The sequence below is a fragment of the Pipistrellus hanaki genome (genome assembly GCF_964339955.1).
Source record: "Pipistrellus hanaki genome assembly, chromosome: 8".
NCBI lineage: Eukaryota > Metazoa > Chordata > Mammalia > Chiroptera > Vespertilionidae > Pipistrellus > Pipistrellus hanaki.
This window is the reverse complement of record NC_140510.1, coordinates 36,694,624-36,714,933: the sequence shown is the minus strand read 5'-3', so window position 1 is coordinate 36,714,933 and position 20,310 is coordinate 36,694,624. Positions and strand designations below refer to the sequence as shown.

General features: G+C 37.0%; 1 protein-coding gene across 1 annotated transcript in view; it reads left to right on the top strand.

Annotated features, from left to right (window-relative positions):
- Nucleotides 1-20,310, top strand: part of LY75 (lymphocyte antigen 75) — an 85,455-nt gene that overhangs the window by 42,821 nt on the left and 22,324 nt on the right. The window contains exons 14-25 of the mRNA XM_084891504.1: nucleotides 2,504-2,585; nucleotides 3,805-3,873; nucleotides 6,324-6,438; nucleotides 7,331-7,366; nucleotides 7,723-7,898; nucleotides 8,551-8,621; nucleotides 9,125-9,204; nucleotides 9,786-9,925; nucleotides 12,160-12,265; nucleotides 12,492-12,652; nucleotides 16,169-16,298; nucleotides 17,246-17,472. Of these exons, the coding sequence (XP_084747630.1) occupies nucleotides 2,504-2,585; nucleotides 3,805-3,873; nucleotides 6,324-6,438; nucleotides 7,331-7,366; nucleotides 7,723-7,898; nucleotides 8,551-8,621; nucleotides 9,125-9,204; nucleotides 9,786-9,925; nucleotides 12,160-12,265; nucleotides 12,492-12,652; nucleotides 16,169-16,298; nucleotides 17,246-17,472 (1,393 nt within the window). The remainder of the gene's footprint in view (nucleotides 1-2,503; nucleotides 2,586-3,804; nucleotides 3,874-6,323; nucleotides 6,439-7,330; nucleotides 7,367-7,722; nucleotides 7,899-8,550; nucleotides 8,622-9,124; nucleotides 9,205-9,785; nucleotides 9,926-12,159; nucleotides 12,266-12,491; nucleotides 12,653-16,168; nucleotides 16,299-17,245; nucleotides 17,473-20,310) is intronic.

The window sequence follows — 20,310 nt, the reverse complement described above, 5'->3', positions numbered from 1 at the left end:
TTGAGGAAATATTTTCTACCTCTTCTCACATAGGAAAAACATGCACAAATAGCTACTATTTTCTTTATTTATAACACACAAATGTGTCTCTTAAAATGGAAGCTGAAAACTCTAAATGTCTGGGTTGAAATGAAGTTCAAACTCAGGAAGTAGTGAAAATTAGGAATGAAGGACAGTAGGGCAAACTCGGCTCTCTAGGAAATTGTACTTGAGATGCAGCCGAGGAGGCGGAAATGGGCCTGAAGGTTAGAGGTTCTAAGTGGGAAAAAGTGAAGCCAAGAGAAAACTGGGTGGACATGTTGGAGATACATCTCTAAAGAATCTTTGGCAAATAATATTTTATTATCTTTATGTTTGTATTGTTGATTGTGTAAAGAAGAGAAACTATCTAATGATTGTTTTAGGGCAACACAAAATTCTGCACAAATTCTCCAAAACTTAACCTCTTCATTTCAGCCATCTAGTTTTAATTATATTGTATACGGCAATTGCCTCAACCCTGTGGTTTAGATATTCAACAATGGGAAGTATGATACATTTGCTAGCCTGGAAGAAAGCTCTTGATTAGTTGCAGACACCAACTACACATTCCTCTTACAGCTGCTAAGTTCAAAGCGGACTTAACTGTCTCCATGGAATTTTTTAAAGTCTGCAAATTGGTGATCTTCCTCTGCCAAACAATACAATACAACAGTCAAAACTGAAAGAGGACAGTCCTGATATTCCAGTGCAGGAAGCTGAAAGGTTGAAATTGAAAAGATGAATAGGTCGCCCTAGCCGGTTTGACTCAGTGGATAGAGTGTCGGCCTGTTGATTGAAAGGTCCCAGGTTTGATTCTGATCAAGGGCATATACCTTGCGGGCACATCCCCGGTGTGGGGTGCGCAGGAGGCGGCTGATTGATGTTTCTCTTTTATCGATGTTTCTAACTCTCCCTTCCTCTCTGTGAAAAATCAATAAAATATATTTTTTAAAAGAAAAGATGAATAGGTGGTTATTGATATTAAAACACAAGGGAATGTTGAATAAAGACATAAAGAAAAACAATTATTTTATTAAAAAATAAAGAATTAAAGTAAAACTAAGTTTGCTCTAGCCTTTGATTTACTAGCAAAAGTTTTAAATCCAAACTTCTTGTATTTTCCATTGGTCTTGTAGCTGAACCTTCCATGATATCCTATATGTTCTACTGAGCTTGAGAGTGAGGATTAACTTTAGATTTTGATCCTACTCCTTCTCTAATATGTGTTATATTTATATACATATATTTCTATGTATATATAGTCATGCATTCATATGTACTGACCATACATACATATGCAATCAGAAAGTTAAATTATATGAAAAGAAACAAGCATCACACACACAAAAATATTACATGGAAAATAGCCTACTTATTAAGGCCTAGAAAGTGTAATACATTTTACAGAATATTTTCAAGTTGGGTTAGAGGAGGAGAAAAATTTTTTATGGTTATATCACTTCTATTTATATTGGCAGTATCTCTCTGGCTAAAGCATAAATTTCATTGAGGGGAAGAAATCACTTATAATGTATGTCCCTGCCTCTGTGTATTGTTGTTTATATTCTTCCTTGGACTACCTTTCCTTTCTCTTCTCAGCCAATCTGAATACTGGCATATGGTAAAAACTCAGAAGTCTGTCTTAGTCCTCCATCCTCACAAATTTTCTGACTTCCTGCAGAAACCATGAACCTTTCCTTTCACTGAACTTTTGTAGTGTTAAAAATGTATGCAAATATCATATAATTTGATGTCTTTCAAACATGGTCTTATATTTTCTTTGTTCATATATATCTTGTCTCTCTGACTAGTTTATATGCCATTTGAGAATAGATATTAGATCTTGTACTTCTTTGTATTACCATTTCATGTAGCTCAATAACTTGTACATAAAAGTATTATAGTTATTAGTGTTAAATATAATCACTTCAGTGATTGCTTAATTTTATATTGCTCTGCTATAGCCCATGGAGTTTGGCATTTAGAAAATACTTGTTTACTTTAAATTTTATGGGCAATGTGAATTAAATAATTGTTTAAGAATCTTGTTTAATAAAAATTTAACCAAATGGTTTGTTCTGCATTTTAAAGAGATGGTATTTGACAGTGCTATAGACAGATGCTTTAAAGAAATGCCATTGTCATATTTAACTGTTTTCTGGTGACATTGCTAATATTGAAACTCTGCAGTAAAAGTTTTAGGATAATCATATACTTTTTTCTTAAGTTCAAAGTGGAATAGTTTTTGCCTTGCATGAAAGGAAATAACTTAAAATTTAGTTTTAAAAAACTATGATACTTTTTCACAGCTACCCAAATGTAGAGATTGGTTTCATTTCAGAAGCCTTCTTTATATAGCTTTTCCATTAGTGACAGGTCTTCTGAAAAAACTTACACTTCCTAAGCATTTTAGACATGTGAATGCTAAATATTTTTGCCAAAGGCCATGCTCAATTTTTTTTAACACTTCCTTTTTACATAGTGGCGAGCGATGGCTGTGGATAGGTTTGAATAAAAGGAGCCCTGACTTACAAGGATCTTGGCAATGGAGTGATCGTACACCAGTAAGTTTAAACTTTCTTGTTTGGGGTAATATTGAAATAGTTTTTGTTTCAATAACAAGTAAATTGATTATTAAATAATACATCCACATATCATACAAACATTAAATTATTTTGTAGATGTATCTTTATTGAAATGGAAATAGATTCACAAGTATGAAATATGGATAAAATAAGCTACTAACCTTGTTTTTATTTAAAAATAAATATATGTTTAGGCTTTCTCTATATAATGCAAATGTATAAAAATATAGTTATATATTGTAGTAGATATAATTGTCATCTTTTACAATTAATTTCTTCTTTTTCTTTGTAATTGTTTTCTTTTTTCATAATGGGAAGCTTTTACTTTACTGTTTAAAAATATAGGAGTTATGTAAAAAAAAAAAAAAAAAAAAATGCCTTGCGCTGATCAGCAGGGCTCAGTGGTTGGAGAGTCTGCCCACGCACCAGAGTTGTGGTTTGATTTCCGGTCAAGGGCACTGTTACCTGGGATGCAGGTTGGATCCCTAACCCTAGTCAGGATGTGTATGGAAGGCAACCGATGGATGTGTCTCTCACATCTATGTTTCACTCTTCCCTTCTCTCCTTCTTTCACCCTCCCTCCCTTCCACTCTCTCTGAAAATTAATGGAAAAAAACATCCTCAGGTGAGGATTAACCAAAAAGAAGAAGAAAGCACCTTACTTGAGAAAAATGATTTGTTTGGAGGAACCCTAAAAAGTCCTTAAATATTATATCAAATATTTACATTATCCTAAAGATGAGTTTTAGGTAACACTTATAAGAGCAGATAATTCTCAAATATTTAATATTCACTCCACATCAGTGTTGTATATTCTTTCTAAATGTGAAATTCCTTGGCTTTTATTTCCAAATTGGAGCATATCTGAGAATAGTTCATCCAACAACTAGCATTTTAACACATGGGGGGAAAAAAAGTATTTTGCCAGCCCCTGATCCTGTGATTCCAACTGTGAAATTAATACACCATTAACCTCCACTTTCAAAAACTGTCATCTTCCTTTGTCTGGAAACTGATGACATTATGACATTTTCTAAATCCTCTCGTGATTTAGCATCCTCAGACAGAAAGGGAAATGAAAAAGTTTTCCTTCCATGGCCTAGAACCACATTTGAATTATTAAAGCTGCCTAAATTACATCTAAATTGCAAATATTTATGCATCAGTCTTAAATTCTCAAGCTTCTCTGTCTTTGAAGGTGTCTACTTTTATGATGGAAAATGAGTTCCAGCAGGATTACGATGTCAGAGACTGTGCTGCTGTCAAGGTCAGTACGACGCTGGGAAATCTGCATGTGTTAACAGTAAGTCCAGCATCATGTGCAGTCCGGCGCAGATCCATGGGGTGCCTTTTGTGTGTGGTATTACGTGTGATGGGAGGTAAAGTATACACATGGCCCAGCCCTCAAGAAACCTAACTCATACTTATGTTGAGAAGGTAAAATTCATATTCAGGAAAGACAGCTCTATTGCTATGCAGTAATAAGCCTAAATGAGTGGGCTTTATAAAGAGGGCTAATGAAACTCAGAAGAAATGATTCCTGTAGCACATTTCCAGAAAGAGGTGGGACTTGAATGAGGCCTTCAAGAAGGGATAGGTTTTGGTCCAGGAGGATAGTTAAAGCTCTCTCATATGGAAATTGAAAGAGGAAGTGTTATAAATTCAAGTAGGAGTGGAAGGGAGAAGGTAAGGCAGTGAGGGGGGACAGAATACAGATCAAGAAGTCTTAATTGGTGTTGTTTGGAAAACAAAGTTGGGAAAAAGATTGCTGCCTACACTTGTACATTTTTGTACTTTTTTTTTTTTTTTTTGGTAGGCAACAGAGTATTTTTCAAATTTTTTGACATTAACTAAAGAAGGTGTGAGAAGACTCATCTTGAGACAGATTTCAAGATGCAACAGATAGGACCAAAAGATATTTAAAAAAAAAAATGAGTTATGCATCTTTCTTTGCAGAGTTGATTCATTTATCCACTTCGTAAGTAATATGCTCAAGAAGTCAGTGACACTTTGGAGGTACAGTCATGACAAAGTATAACACAGCCATTGTCTCCACAGAACTTACAGTCTGGTTGGAGATAAACACAAGTAAGCAAGTAATTACATGGCTTACAGCAGGCAAAGTATAAGTTTTATGCAAGGACAGAGTATATGTTTTATGAGAGAGTGAAGACGGTGGCGGTGGTGATACAGCTGTTAATACTTATTGACTCATGAGCCAGGCACAGTATTAGGCCTGTCACATATATTACTTCACTTAATACTTAAGCAACCTTGTGAGATAAGTACTATTATTATATTCATATTACGAGGAAGAAATTATAACTCTGTAACTTATCTTGTTACAGAACTAAAATTTAAGCCCCATAGCTGAGCCCGCTATGCTATGTCCACTGTGACTAGGCATTTATGGAAACAGTCAGAAAGAGTACTGGTTTATGGAGAATATAGTACATTTTAGTTTAGATATTTTGAATCCAACCTAGAGGTAAGAAATATAGTGAGTAGAAACCAAGGTACTAGAATTGGAGGGGAAAATGTATATAAAATGAAGTACCAAAGGGCCAATAAGTAGATTTGGGGGAATCGCCAACACATAAAATGTAGGAAGATGAGGGGGAAAAAAGAGACATCTAGATAATATCTTAACTATGTAAACCCAAAAATAGCTTCAAGAAGGTGATTGAGCAGATACGTTACAGGAGGGTTGAGACAAAGAACTGAGAAGGCCATTGAAAAGCACTATTTTCAAAGTAGCTGTTCTAGTAATAACAGCTAGTAGTAGTATCAGACCATTTTTTTAGCATTCCCAATTTAACACACAAATAGGTGAAAACTTAAGAGAAGCTGGTGAAGTTTCTAGAACACTGATGCAATTAGACTATCGTCTCTTCAGAGTCCCCATATGTGAAAAGATTGAAAAAATCTACCAAAAATAAATAAATAAAAGAGCCACTGATGTTGCCTGCATCAGGAATAAGGGCAGCCAGGGCAGTGTTCTAGAAGGAGAATCTTACCTCGCCTGCCACTGTACCCACAAGAATGTTGGCCTTAAGAAAAAACATCCCAAAAAATGACGGATGCTCCTCTCAGGATGCCAGCTGGAATTTGTGGAGTGCCATCTTGGACCATGTGGAGAGGACAACATCCTAGGAATGCAGGGCAACACTAAAGAAGGAGCCTGGGCCCCTGATGCCAGGCATTTATGTCACGTCTCAGATATCTATTTTAGTACAGCCTAGTGTTTAGAAACCAGTGAGCCAAATATTCTTTCCTAGCGTGACCTGTCCCAAATTTAATGGTACAAGATTCTACAATTTCATAACAACAACAACAAAAACACAATAATTTACATTTTGGACATAAACATGATCTTATGATATATCCCTTTATCAGCCTCTTGCATTCCATTCATGTACTTTTTTATTAAAAAATATCTTGGTGCTAGAGCTAAAAGAGTTAAAAAAAAAACAGCTTAGTAATTTATAAGGGTTGCCCAAAAGACACATGGGCATATGGTATACATATATACATAAATATATATACATATATTTCTATGTATATATAGTCATGCATTCATATGTACTGACCATACATACATATGCAATCAGAAAGTTAAATTATATGAAAAGAAACAAGCATCACACACACAAAAATATTACATGGAAAATAGCCAAAAATATTACAACTTCAAAATAATGTGCAATCCTCTTTCAGGTCATGCAGAGGCTATGGCGAAGAGCCTGGCATTTCCATAATGACAGAGAATATATTTATTTAAGGCCTTTTGCTTGTGATACAAAACTGGAGTGGGTGTGTCAGATTCCAAAAGGTAAGTGGCAGTTATCCCTTTTCACTGTCTTTTTCATGGAGACATTGTAAGAGTCTCCATGCCCTGCCCAAAGAGAGCCAGGAGTCTAAATGACTCTTAGTCTATAATTATAATTTTTTAAAAACCTTTGAAGATGCAATTAATATATTGAGCTTCAGCCTGTCTTATGCTATCCCTCATAGAAGACGGGATTATTGAAATTTGATAGTACCTTCCTCTTTTATCACGAAAGAATTTGTATAGAAGATAAAATTTAAGGCTAATTTAGGGTGATTAGATCTTGGAATGAAAGATTATTTTTAAATAAAAGAAGCAGTGTGACAGAGGGCAGTGTGACAGAGGGAACAATTTGGTTTTTTATTATCCCCACCTGAGAATATTTTTTCCTATTGATTTTCAGAGAGAGTAGAGAGAGGGGAGGAAAAGAGAGAAACATCAATGCGAGAGAGAGAGAGAGAGAGAGAGAGAGAGAGAGAGAGAGAGAGAGAGAGAGAGACATCAATTAATTGACTCCCACACATGCCCCAATCAGGGCCAGGGGTGAACCTGCAACCCAGGTACATGCTCTTGACCTGAATCAAACCCACAACCCTTTGGTGTGTGTGGCCATACCATACCTTTGTGACTTCCATGGTATAAGGTGGAGAACTGTTAGTGATACTTTATTAATATTCATAAGATCTGCTTTTTTATTGCCACTATAATAGCTTTAGTGTAGGCCCCACAGACTTTAAATCTAAGTGATCATAACATGAAAGGAAATGGTTCAGCAAGAAGTGGACAAACCTCAGCAATACTGTGAGGCCTCTGTAGATTGAAGACCCTGACTTATATATGCAATGACCTATAATTGGACACTAAACTTGAGCCACTTGCTTTCTTCCTCATACAGGTCGCACTCCAAAAACACCAGACTGGTACAATCCAGGTGAGTTAAGAAAACTTAGCCAAAGCTGCCTTTACTTTTTCAATGATGCATCTACTTTATTTAAACCCAGGCCTGAGTGACAGTTTCTTCTCAATCACATCTCCAACTGAGATGAAGTATCTCCAGGGAGGGAGATGATTGGCTGTGGTGGGGTGAGGCTATGAGGGTGAATTTGTCTTTTTCTGTGACTCCTGGTGGCAGTCACTGGCCCAGGAGTCCTCAGGAAGCACTGCCCTGCCCAGAGAGAGCCAGGAGTCTAAATGAATTACAATTTTAAAAAATTCTGAACATGAATCCATGCTTAGAGGGTGCAGTTTGGTTTACACAGTCATAACTCTGATATTCTTTTCCTTTAGAGCGTGCTGGAATTCATGGACCTCCAGTTATAATAGAAGGAAGTGAATATTGGTTTGTCCCTGAACCTCGCTTAAACTATGAAGAAGCTGTCCTATACTGCGCCAGCAACCAAAGCTCCCTGGCTACTTTAACATCTTTTGCAGGACTAAAAGCCATCAAAAACAAAATAGCAAATGTAATTTTAAAAAGAATGTATTTTTAAATATTGTTCTTATTTTTGTATTTATTCCATTAATATTTTTTCAAAATTCTCGCCAAAAATCTACAAAAGTTAAATGTTCCTCTCAAGAAAAATTTGCCTAACAACATTCAAATCTCTCATTTCTTGTTAGACATGTTAACTTTAATTGCTTATGGTTTATAATATTCAAGACTAATTATGAATATCGATTTATACAATGAACAGCAATTGATATTATAAATTATCCTAAGTTCTTATCACATTTTTTACTAAAAGTTAACTTTATAGTTAACTTGAGTTTCTGTTTCTACTAATAACTAACTTTGAAAAATAGCTTTTTGGAGGAAAAATAATTTGTTCATCTTTAAATTTATAATTAGTTGTGATAGAACACTATATGTCCAATTGATGTATGCCCATAATTACAGCAACCATATTTTCTATATGCAAAATAGGGCCTTTGAATATACAAAGAGTTTTTAAACTACTCTTTTGATGAAAGGAACTGGTTTGTGTAATTTAGATAGCAAAGTAACGGAATGTTTGGAAATCATAGTGTTTTGTGGTTATGATGGGATGGGGGTAAATTAAAACTCTCCTAGAAAACTCAGCACATATAAGAATGGACATTTGGTTTGTTTTTCAGATATCTAGTGATGAGCAGAAGTGGTGGGTGAGAACCCCTGAGCAGCCACTAATAGATCGTCATTATATATAGTATGTATTATTATTGATGCTACCTTTATAAAGTGATTTGAAAGAAGCAGTCCCAAATTCCCTTTTAATAAATGTATTATTACCCTTTTTAAAATATATTTTTATTGATTTCAGAGAGGGCGAAATAGAAACATCAATGATGAAAGAGAATCATTGATTGGCTGCCTCCTGCATGCCCCTACCAGGGACTAGCCTACAACCAGGGCTTGTGCTCTGACAGGAATTGAACCATGACCTCATGGTGACCTTGTGGTTTACAGGTCGATGATCAACTATTGAGCCACACCTATTGGACTAAATGGATTACTTTTCATAATTAGTTTTGTTCATTAATCCATACACTGCCTAGATTAGAGAAACCAAGTCCTTTTGCATATTTACATTAAAAAAATTAAGGTGTATAAAATAATGGCATAAATTTAGAATTAAAATTACTCACAGTAAACACCAGAATGGGACATGTAACTACATTCGAAGTTGTCAAATCTCTCATTTTCTTTCAGCTCAAGACATTCATGGCATCACTTTCCTATAACGTTTGGACAGGAATGTCTGTACATATCTCCCAGGACTTGGCTTAGCGGTAAAATTAATTCCAAACCCTTGAATGTTGATTATGTAACTTGTGAAATCCAGGTTCAATTACTAGTTTAATTTTGTTTTCCCTTCGATTATGGGTTTGGGAGCTTTATCTTTTCTGACTTATTGCTAATCACAATAGCACAATTTCCAGGTGCAAGTAAAGTTACTTCTGACTGTGAATATTTTTACTTCGTTTATCCTAAAGTAATTACTTACAAGTAAACTTACCACTTTCATAACTAATAACAAATTTGCAAAGATGAACAAGCAGCAGTTCTACAATAAAATATAGTTTTGGTCCCTTTCCCCTTCATTAGCCTCCTTCAACTCTATTTCCCGCCATCGGGAACTGTGGTAACTGTGGTTGTTACGCCGTATGTACGCATTTTTTATAGGCAGTATTGGTATGTTATAACCTACTGATATGAATAGTGCTAGAAGACATAAATGGCTAGAGAAAAGAATGACTATATTTTAACCATATGGGAATTAATTTAAATAGACTTTTTTTATGACTGGATTGTTTTTTAAGTGTACTGGATGGAAAATCTCACCACAGTAATCCTGCTTTTCATTTCTCAGACTTAAATAAACCAGCAGACTGTAATACCAAGTTGCCCTTCATCTGTGAAAAATATAATGTATCTTCATTGGAGAAATATAGTCCAGATTCGGCAGCTAAAGTACAATGCTCTGGGAGTTGGATTTCTTTTCTGAATAAGGTAAAAAGAGAATTGCTACATTGTGCAAACGATGATTGCTTTCATGATGGTTGTATGGCCTGTGACAGAATGGCAATCCATCAAATACCTTCACTGAGACAGCCTCTGCATATTTCAATATCTCACCTTAGTCAGAAACCAAATTAACTCTCAAGTTAGTCATGCCTACAGCTCTTTCAAAATAGTGTATTCCTATTCTGTTATTATTTGCACTTAAATTGCTGAAGTTCCGGTATCAACAGATAGTAATACATTGAAGTCAAGACTATCTCTATGGCATATAGGAAACTGACTTAATTTCTGGCTGATAAATTTCCCCCTTATGAAAAACATCTACTAATCAAACTAGACTAGCATTTCCCAACTACTTTTTGGAAACTACACATATGCCAACCAAATGTTAATTACTGATCTTGCCTCTAATGTAGTTTACGATTAAATAGGTTTGGGAAATGTTACATTCTATACTTGCTTTTTTGAGATGCATAATCCATATTGGCATATATATCTCTTAGGGACATATTTGACTGCTAAAAAGAGAGATAGGTACAGTATTAAAACATTTATTCTATTACATAAAAGAAGTTTGAAGGTAAGCAGCTTGGGGTTAGTATGTAAACTCTATGAATTCCTCAAAGCCAGGCTCCTTTTGTCTTTTTCCTCTGCCATGTGGCTTCCAACCCCAAGCTCGGGTATTTTCTCGAGTCTTCTAGAAGCCACACAATGACTTGTATGCCCTAGGCCGCTTCATGCTATATGGAAGATTAAATAAAAACATTTTGTTGAATGCTTCAAGGAACACAATTTAGAACAGGGGTCTTCAAACTACGGCCCGCGGGCCACATGCAGCCCCCAGAGGAGTCTGATCCTGCCCGCCAAGTTTTTTGGGCAGTGAGCGCAGCCAAGGTGTTACAGTAGGAATTAGTAGTTCATATAGTCCGGCCCTCCAGCTCTCTGAGGGACCGTGATCTGGCCCCCACTTTAAAAAGTTTGAGGACCCCTGATTTAGAACATACTACTCCACACTAATCCTATATAACAAAAGCCTAACATGCTGTATCTGGTCGACCATTCAACCAATCAAAGCGTAATATGTTAATGATATGCTAAGGCCACTCAACTGCTCACTATGATGTGCACTGACCACCAGGGGGCAGACAGTCTACCAGTCGCTATGATGTACACTGACCACCAGGAGACAGACTCTCTGACCCATAGGTTAGCTTGCTGCTGGGGTCTGGCTGATTGGGACTGGTCATGCACTGGTGGGGTCCCTTGGCCTAGCCTGCACCCTCTTGCAATCCAGGACCCCTTGGGGGATGTCAGAGAGCCGGTTCTGGCCCAATCCCACAGACTAGGCCAAGAGACCCTACTGGTGAACAACTTCATGCACTGGGCCTCTAGTATGATTATAGCATCAAAAAGAAAAAGGAGATGTGTCTGACAGCTAGAAAAATCTGTAGTAAAGCTGAAATATTAGGGGTATATTTTGATTTTTTAAAACTAGGACAGTCTTTTCCCCCCAAAGTACTAGTACTAAATTTATACGGTCGATGTAAATTAAATCAAAATATTCTGCCAAGGAACAGGGAAATATGATTTCTTTTTATATATAAGGAGGTGATGATTAAGAATACAAACTTTAAAATCACATGGGGACTAATGTGGTCTAAATGCTGACCATACCATTTTATGGCTATTTCACTTATGGGTAAAGTTAGTTACTGTACCTGTGCCTCAGTTTCCCCAGTTGTTAGAATTAAATGAGATAATATGATACAAACTATTTAGCCCAGAGGAAGCACTCAAAAAATGGAAGATATAAAAAGTAGTTCAAAGACCTCTCTTCAGTTGTTTATATAGGGAGTGTAATCTGCATTTTTATAGTACTACTTTATAAATTTCCATACCTGTGAGATACAGACCAAAAATTAGCATCCCTGCCCTCACCAGTTTGGCTCGGTTGATAGAGCATCAGCCTACATACTGAAAGGTCCCAGGTTCGATTCCGGTCAAGGGCATGTCCTTGGTTGTGGGCACATCCCCAGTAGAGGGTGTGCAGGAGGCAGCTGGTCAATGTTTCTAACTCTCTATCCTTCTCCCTTCCTCTTTGTAAAAAATCAATAAAATATTTTTTAAAAATTGGCAACCCTCTGAAAGATGAGACATTAATTTCCTATGTGAGCTTTCCCATGACTTGAATCTTATGCTTCATGTACATTCTTTGTTTGCAGTGTTTCCTAAAGCTTAAACCCAAGTCTCTTACGTTTTCCGAAGCAAGCAGTACTTGTCACACCTACGGTGGCACCCTTCCTACGGTGCTGAGCCAAAGAGAACAAGGTAGCAGAATTGTTTTGGAAGCATGTTTTATTCTGATGTGGGGGCAAAGTTAGTTTTGGGAGGCTGAGGGGAATCTATATAGTTTTTAAATCTTATTAAACTATTTTTTGTACAGAGTAGGTAAAAGACTATCATGATAGATAAGCAGGAAGCAATCATTGACATTTTTAGTGTATTTTTAATTTTAATAAGTCAAATGCTTTCTTTAAAAATCTCTTTCTGACAGATTTTATTACATCGTTGCTTCCGGAGATGGAAGATGCTCTTTGGATTGGTTTGCGCTGGACAGCCTTTGAAAGAATAACTAAATGGATAGATAACAGAGAGCTGACATACAATAACTTTCACCCATTCTTGGTTGGTCGGAGGCTAGCAATACCATCAAATGTAAGTTTTTTGGACTCAATAATCTATGTAGCTCTATGAAATTCTTGAGTCTTCCATAAATTATTGGACTAAGAACAAGGGCCTGGTATGAGTCCATTTATATAAAATACCCGTAAAGTAGATTCGTGGTTGCCAGAGCTAAAGAGGATGGAAGAATTGAGAGTGATGGTGAAAGGGTACCGGGTTTCTTTTGGGGGAGGTGAAATGTTCTGAGATCGATTGGAGGGTAATGGTTGTACAACTCTGCAAATATACTAAAACCTATGGGATTTATGCTTTCAGTGGGTGAGTTATATTGTCTATCAACTGTATCTCAATAAGACTGTCACAAGAAGAAGAACAATAACAGTAGTGGCTTCTCTAGCTTTCCTGTGTATGCCTTCATTTTTCGCAATAGCATCAGATCCACATCCCTGTCACGATGACGTAAAACTGTCAAGTAGTGAGTTGCAAACAGAAGCAATTATAAATGCTTTACTTAATATTTTTGGGATTTGAAGCTGTCAACTCGTCTCGAGGCAAAATGTACAAAATTGGTGATTAATGATCATTTTTCCCTAAGAGTTAAATATAAAGAAGCAATAAAATGAGATTAGGCATTATATTAACAACTAGAGGCCCAGTGTATAAAATTTGTGCACTGGGGGAGGGGAGGTGTCCCTCAGCCCAACCTGCACCCACTTCAATCTGGGACCCCTCGCTTTAGGCCCAATCCCGGAAGTCAGACATTCCTCTCACAGTCTGGGACTGCTGTCTCTCCTGCCTTCCTGCCTGATTGCCCCTAACCTTTTCTGCCTGCCAGCCTGATCACCCCCTAACCACTTTCTTGATTGACAACTAACTGCTCCCTTGCAGGCCCAGTCACCCCCAACTGCCCTCCCTTGTCAGCTGATGGCCCCAACTGCCCTTCTCTGGTGGCCATCTTGTGATGCCATGGGAGTGGCCATCTTGTGACAATGTGGGGGTAGTCATCTTGTGATGACAGGAGGGCACAAGGGCCACCTCGGCTTTTATTTGTATAGAATTGCCTATATCGTGAGATTGCTGCCCACAGCTTCTGTCCTCCCTGTTTGCTGGATACAAACCACCTTTTGTACAAAGAGCAAAGATTAAGAAATTAACTTAAAAATTGAATTCCAGAAATACAACCTAGACAATGACTCTGTAATCATTTTCCCTAATCCTAGCTAATGATCTAGCATTATTTATTGTATTTATTTCCATTTGTTAAAAGCAATATAGGCCCAGCCAGAGTGGCTCAGTGGTTGAGCATCAACCCATGAGCCAGGAGATCGTGGTTTGATTTCTGGTCAGGACACATACCCAGGTTGCAGGCTCCATCCCCAGTAGGGGCTGTGCAGGAGGCAGCAGATCCAAGATTTTCATCATTGATATTTCTATCTCTCTTTCCCTCTCCCTTTCTCCCTCTGAAAAATCAATAAAAACATTATTTTAAATGAGATATAGGATGCCTTCTTTGTTATACTGTTTATGACATGTATCTGTATATAAGATATAATCTTATACAGCAATCTCACAGATCTAAATACTCTAATTTTGCCATATTTAAAAATATATCTTTGGAGGAAGGTGGTGCTTTGTCCACACCCATCTCTACTGCTTTTCTGTGTGTGTTCTTGATCAAGTTATTTAAAACTCACACTTAAAAAAAAAAAATATATATATATATATATATATATATATATATATATATATATATATATATATATATAATAGGACTGGATATCTTTAATTATTTGCCTTTAAGATATTTTTAGTATTCTTGTCCATTCTTCCAGGCAAACTATGCTTAGTGAATTTCCAAACAAAACAATTAAATAAAAAATTCTGAGGACAATCTGACAATATTTTAGAGATAATTCACAAATTTTTATTACTCTTCTAATTCAAGAATATAATATAGCAAAAACTGGTTTGGCTCAATGGGTAGACGTTGGCCTGCGGACTAAAAGGTCCCAGGTTCGATTCCCGTCAGGGGGCATGTGCTTTGGTTGCGGGCACATCCCCAGTGGGAAGTGTGCAAGAGGCAGCTGATTGATGATTCTCTCTCATCGATGTTTCTAACTCTCTATCCCTCTCTCTTCCTCTCTGCAAAAAATCAATAAGATATATATATTTTTAACAAGAATATAATATAATATCTCTCTGTTCAAGTCTTCTTTTATATCTCTCAAGGAAGTTTTTATAGCAGTTGTCTTACTGCCATTGAGATGGCATTCTTCTTGATTTTCTTACTGATATGTAGGAAAGCTATTGTTTGGAATTTTTATATTTTTACTGGAGGCCCAGTGCATGAATTCATGCATGGGTGGGGTTCCTCGGCCTGGCCGAATATCGGGGCTGATCAAGTGGGGAAGGACTGTGGGAGGTTGGCTGGCTGCAAGAGGTTTGCTGTGGGAGCACACTGACCACCAGGGGGAAGCTCCTGTCCCCTGGTGGTCAGTGCACATCATAGTGACTGGTCATTCAGTTGACGGGTTGTAACAGTCACTTAGGCTTTTATTAGAGAGATTTCATAGACATCCATCTTATTAAAAGCCCTTATTACTTCTTAGAGTTTTTCACTAGGTTTCCTTATGTTTCCTAATAAAACAATTTTCAAATAACAGTTCATGCTTCACTACATATTGTATAACTACTAGAACCATGGTAAATACGAGGGGTAATAAACACCTTCCTAGACTTGATCTAAACTCTCATGGGCCTATCTGTAGTCTTTCACTATTATATTATGTATATGATGTTGTCCCTTTGTTTAAGACATATTTTTGTTTAACTAGCTTATTTTGAATTTTTATTCAGGAATAAGTACTGGGTTTTCTAAAACTTGTTTCCAGCATCTATTGAAATTGTCATATAGTCTTTCCCATTTAGCCTATTGACAGTTGGCATAATACATTAATTGATGTTACATTAAACTGTCATTATCTTCTCATAAAAATCGAGTTGCTCAGAATGGATTCTTTTTTTTTAATATATTTTATTGATTTTTTTTACAGAGAGGAAGGGAGAGGGATAGAAAGTCAGAAACATCAATCAGCCGCCTCCTGCATACCCCTACCGGGGATGTGCCCGCAACCAAGGTACATGCCCTTGACCGGAATTGAACCTGGGACCCTTGAGTCCGCAGGCCGACGCTCTATCCCCTGAGCCAAACCGGTCTTGGCTCAGAATGGATTCTTATTTTACTATTCTACCAAGTTAGATTTGTTAGGGTTTTATTTGGGAATTTTTTCATCTCTGTTCATAGAGTGTTTTTATGCCGTATTGTCAGATATTTTTTCTGATCATGTGAGCTTCCTTAGATAAACTCCGTAGCTTTCTGCTTTGTGTTTTGAGTTAGGACTCAGTTTGAGGCACTGTCTTTCCTTGAAAGTTTGAAAGAACTACTCACAAAACCATGTGACGTTAGAACCCTTTTCGGGGATCATTCTTGCTGGGATCTTCAGGCTGTTAGTTTCAAGACTGCTTGTTTCTGTTTGCCTCTTTGTTTAGATTTTTGACGAAGAGTCCCGCTACCACTGTGCCCTGATGCTCAACCACCGAAAGTCACCCTTAACCGGGACATGGAATTTCACGTCCTGCAGTGAACGCCACACCCTGTCTCTCTGTCAGAAATACTCAGGTATGGGTTATTATCTAAGTAACTGTGGGACTTTATGATGTTAGCTATGTACAGTATTTTTTAACAAAAATCTTATAAATGAATTAAAATTAATTTGTGATCACATAGCTTTCTTAAAATGATAGCATGACTAAATCCATATTGGTTCAGTGAGTCAGAGTATCTCAAATGGAATGTGATTTTTTTCAAGTATTATCATTATACTTAATTAAATATCAAAATTAACTATCAGGTGGAATTTATTATTAGGAATTGTCTAACAATAAGTTATGGTTGAATTTTATTCTCCTTTCTACTCTGGCATTGTTTTAGATTTTACTTTCTATCCTGGGAAAGAGGGAGAAAAAACTTAATGTTTTAAATTTAGTTCAGTATAAACATTCACAGTTAAATTTAGCACTAAAAAAAGATGCGAAGCACTTATAAATGGATCACTATGACTTCTTATAATCCAAATAAAACTAAACTGTATTTATAAAAATAGGAATTATCCATATTTTCAAAAAGGTATTTTAAGAAGCATTTAATTATTTTCATTAATCACAATAAGTTTTTAACATGATTAAAAAAAAAAACTTCATTATGTAGTGATACTCTCAAGTAAATAATCTATGTCCTTCTGAAGAACTGTTTGCTAAATTAATCCCTCTTGTTAAAGCAGTTCAAACAAAGCAAGTATTTGACACCAACCTGAAGTGGAAATCTTTTCACAGGCTACTTTTGTTTATAGCTTTTCTCCTTCCTAAATTGGGTCAGCTAAAACAGAATTTTCTTCTAATTTTAGAACACAAATGTTGGGGGTTCAACTAAGGTATGCAGGAAGACATACTTAGCTCTCCCACCCAAAATCTAACATAAACTAATAGATAAGTAGTATCTAACGTACATTAAATGTCCTATGACTCACAGAGTGGGTAGTTTTTGTATCTTTTTTCTTTTACACACAGACACTGAAGGCAGCCAGACCTTGCAGAATACTTCAGAGACTGTAAAGTACCTAAGTAATCTGTACAAAATAATCTTGAAGCCTCTGACGTGGCCCGAGGCTCTGTGGGAATGCCAGAAACATGGCATGCGCCTGGTGAGCATCTCGGACCCGTACCAGCAGGCGTTCCTAACTGTGCAGGCGGTCCTGCGTAATGCCTCCCTGTGGATTGGACTCTCCAGCGAAGACGTAAGTTTTCAGTCCCCACTGCCAGGATCGGGTGATGGACTGCAGCATTTTTTATTATGCACTGTCTCTTATCAGACAAAACACACACACACACACACACACAAAAAAAAAAAAAAAAAAAACACCCAGAGATCATAAAACCTTACTCCAGTGAATTTCATGAAGTAGATAGCTTTTAGTAGTAGTCATCTTTCCACTGTTGGAAGATCTGGTGCTTTATTGTTTGGATTAAGAAAAGGTTCTAGTGGACCAATGTAGCTGATTATTTCTGTAATTTATTCCAACGAACAGCTGAGCTGGAATCAGGAGCCATGTCTCCTTACTCATTGAAGAGAAGAGAGGAGGGGAAGGATTAAAAGCCAGATGGGGCTGGGTGTGGAGAAGCCCTACGGATGGCGCTGAAGAGTCCTTCCTATCCCTTTTGGAATCAGCAGAATGAAATGAAGACTCTAAGAAGGGATAGTGTTTTGCCACATCTTAAGCTATGATTTGGGGTTGATGTCTTGGGTAGTTTTCATTCATTTCATAGCCCAGCAAGGAATGCTAGTCTCCTATCCATTCCCAACACTAACCTGCATACAAGTAGCACAAATGGGAGTATTTATAGCTACTGAAGCTTTGGGTTATAATTAATAGAGATTTTTTTTAAGCTGTAGTATTCCTCTCAACATTATAGGCCATTTTGTCTCTTTTCTAGGCCGCCTATGCAATACTTTGATACTCTGCCCACTGAGATGTATTATAATGATAAGATATAGGGTGGGAGTATAAGGCTGTATACACTATGCAGTGCATAGGATGTGCCATTTACAAAGATTGTAATGTGAACGTTGGCACCTGCATCTGCACAGTGCATGACTGTGAAGCCCTAGTTAGATAAAAATCACCTAGACCAGTATTCCTCAACTACTCTCAGAGAGAGGGTAATGGGCAGAGTAGGAGAGAGAATAAGTCCATTGTCTAATGAAGCAAACCTATGTTATGTATACCTTAATGACCCTCAGTATATCAAGATGGCTTTAGGGCTGCTTGGAGAAAATGTGATCAAAGACAATTCAGTCCTAGCACAAACCCAGAGCTGAAGTGGAGAGTAGACTCAGAAGTAACCATTATCTTTGACAAACTGGATTCATTACCACCAGCAGTTACCAGACACTCATTTAAAAGAAGCAGTATTTAGAAATTGCTTGAAGAAGAGTTTCTCCAAGACTAGATATTTTATTTTATTTTATCTTATTTTATTTCTCCTCACCTAAGGATATTTTTCCTACTGATTTTTAGAGAGAATGGATGGGAGGGAGGGAGGGAGAGAGAGAGAGAAAGAGGGGCGGGGGGGGGGGAACATCTATGTGTTTGGTTGCCTCCCATACACATCCTGATCAGGAAACGAACTTGTGATCCTTTGGTGTGTAGACCAACACTCTAACCACTGAGAACACTGACCAGGGCAAGACTGGATATTTTATATATATATATATATATATATATATATATATACACACAATATATATATATATATATATATATATATATATATATATATATATATATATATATACACACGTGTGTGTGTGTGTGTGTGTGTGTGTGTGTGTGTTGATTTTAAAGTGAGAGAGCGAGAGAGAAACACTGATAAGAAATATTGATGGCTGTCTCCTGCACGCCCCCTACTGGTTATGGAGCCCGAAACCCAGTCATGTGCCTTGATTGGCAATTGAACTGGTGACCTCTTGGTGCATGGGATGACACTCAATTCACTGAGCCACACCTACTGGACTGGGTATTTTAAAATGTAGCCTCAAGTCAAGCCAGATCATAGCTTGAACTGCTTTCCCAGACCTCACAGCATCATTTTCTTCATAGCATTGCCTTACTTTCTCTTTGGTGTTTGTTACCATGTGAAACCCATCCCTGTGTCTCTTGTGAGGCTAGTAATAAGTTATTATATTTTCTGGTTTCAATCACCTTAAACTTCTGAAACAAAAGCAATATTGTCACTATGGAAATTTGATAAAGTTATAGTAAATTAAAAGAAAATATTTAAATTAGCTGTAATCCCAGTGCCTAGTGATAACTATGGTTTAATCATTGGGTATATATCCTTCAAGTTATTTCTCTATGTAGATGTATTTAATTTTAAGATAATTTGGATCAATTGTTTTGTAGCTTTTTCTCCCCTGTAATGATTTTGGGTCTTGTTTCTTATACTATTTTTCAATCTTTACCTATGTTTCTCTGTGCCCCTATTACTATTTATTTTAACTAATTCCATATAGCTGTTTAATATGTATCTTCTTAAGCTGCCTTAAATCTTTGGGAAAGGGCAGGGTATAAATAAATAAAACTTTACATTGAAAACAATGTGAAGGTATTGAAAGATTTTAAAAGTAGTAACAACAATATCAGATTTTTAGTTAAGAAAAATTATTCTGGGAGAAGGTGGGGGAGGAAGTGAGTAATCTAGAGATAATAAGAGACTAGTTAGAATTTCTTGTAGAAATTCATGCAGAAAATGCTGTTGGTCTGAACTAAGGCATATTTGCAGCATCTGCAGTGCAGCAGTTCTGGGAAATGTAAAGTCCAGAGTGTGACTATGGCAGTAGGTCACTCAAGTATGTAGCAGTAAATGTATGTAGAAGTAGGGAACTGGGAAAACTTGGGGACTGGGAGAATCACCCACGTGAACATAGATTTCCCTAAGTCAATGGGAGGGCCAGGGGTTGGAACAAGGCCTGGGGAACCCCCTTAGTGAATGTCAGCAAAAGCAGATAGGCCAGATCCGTAGTGAATGTCAGAGAGAGACAAGGAATCTGGGAGTTGGCAGTGGTAAAAGGGCCA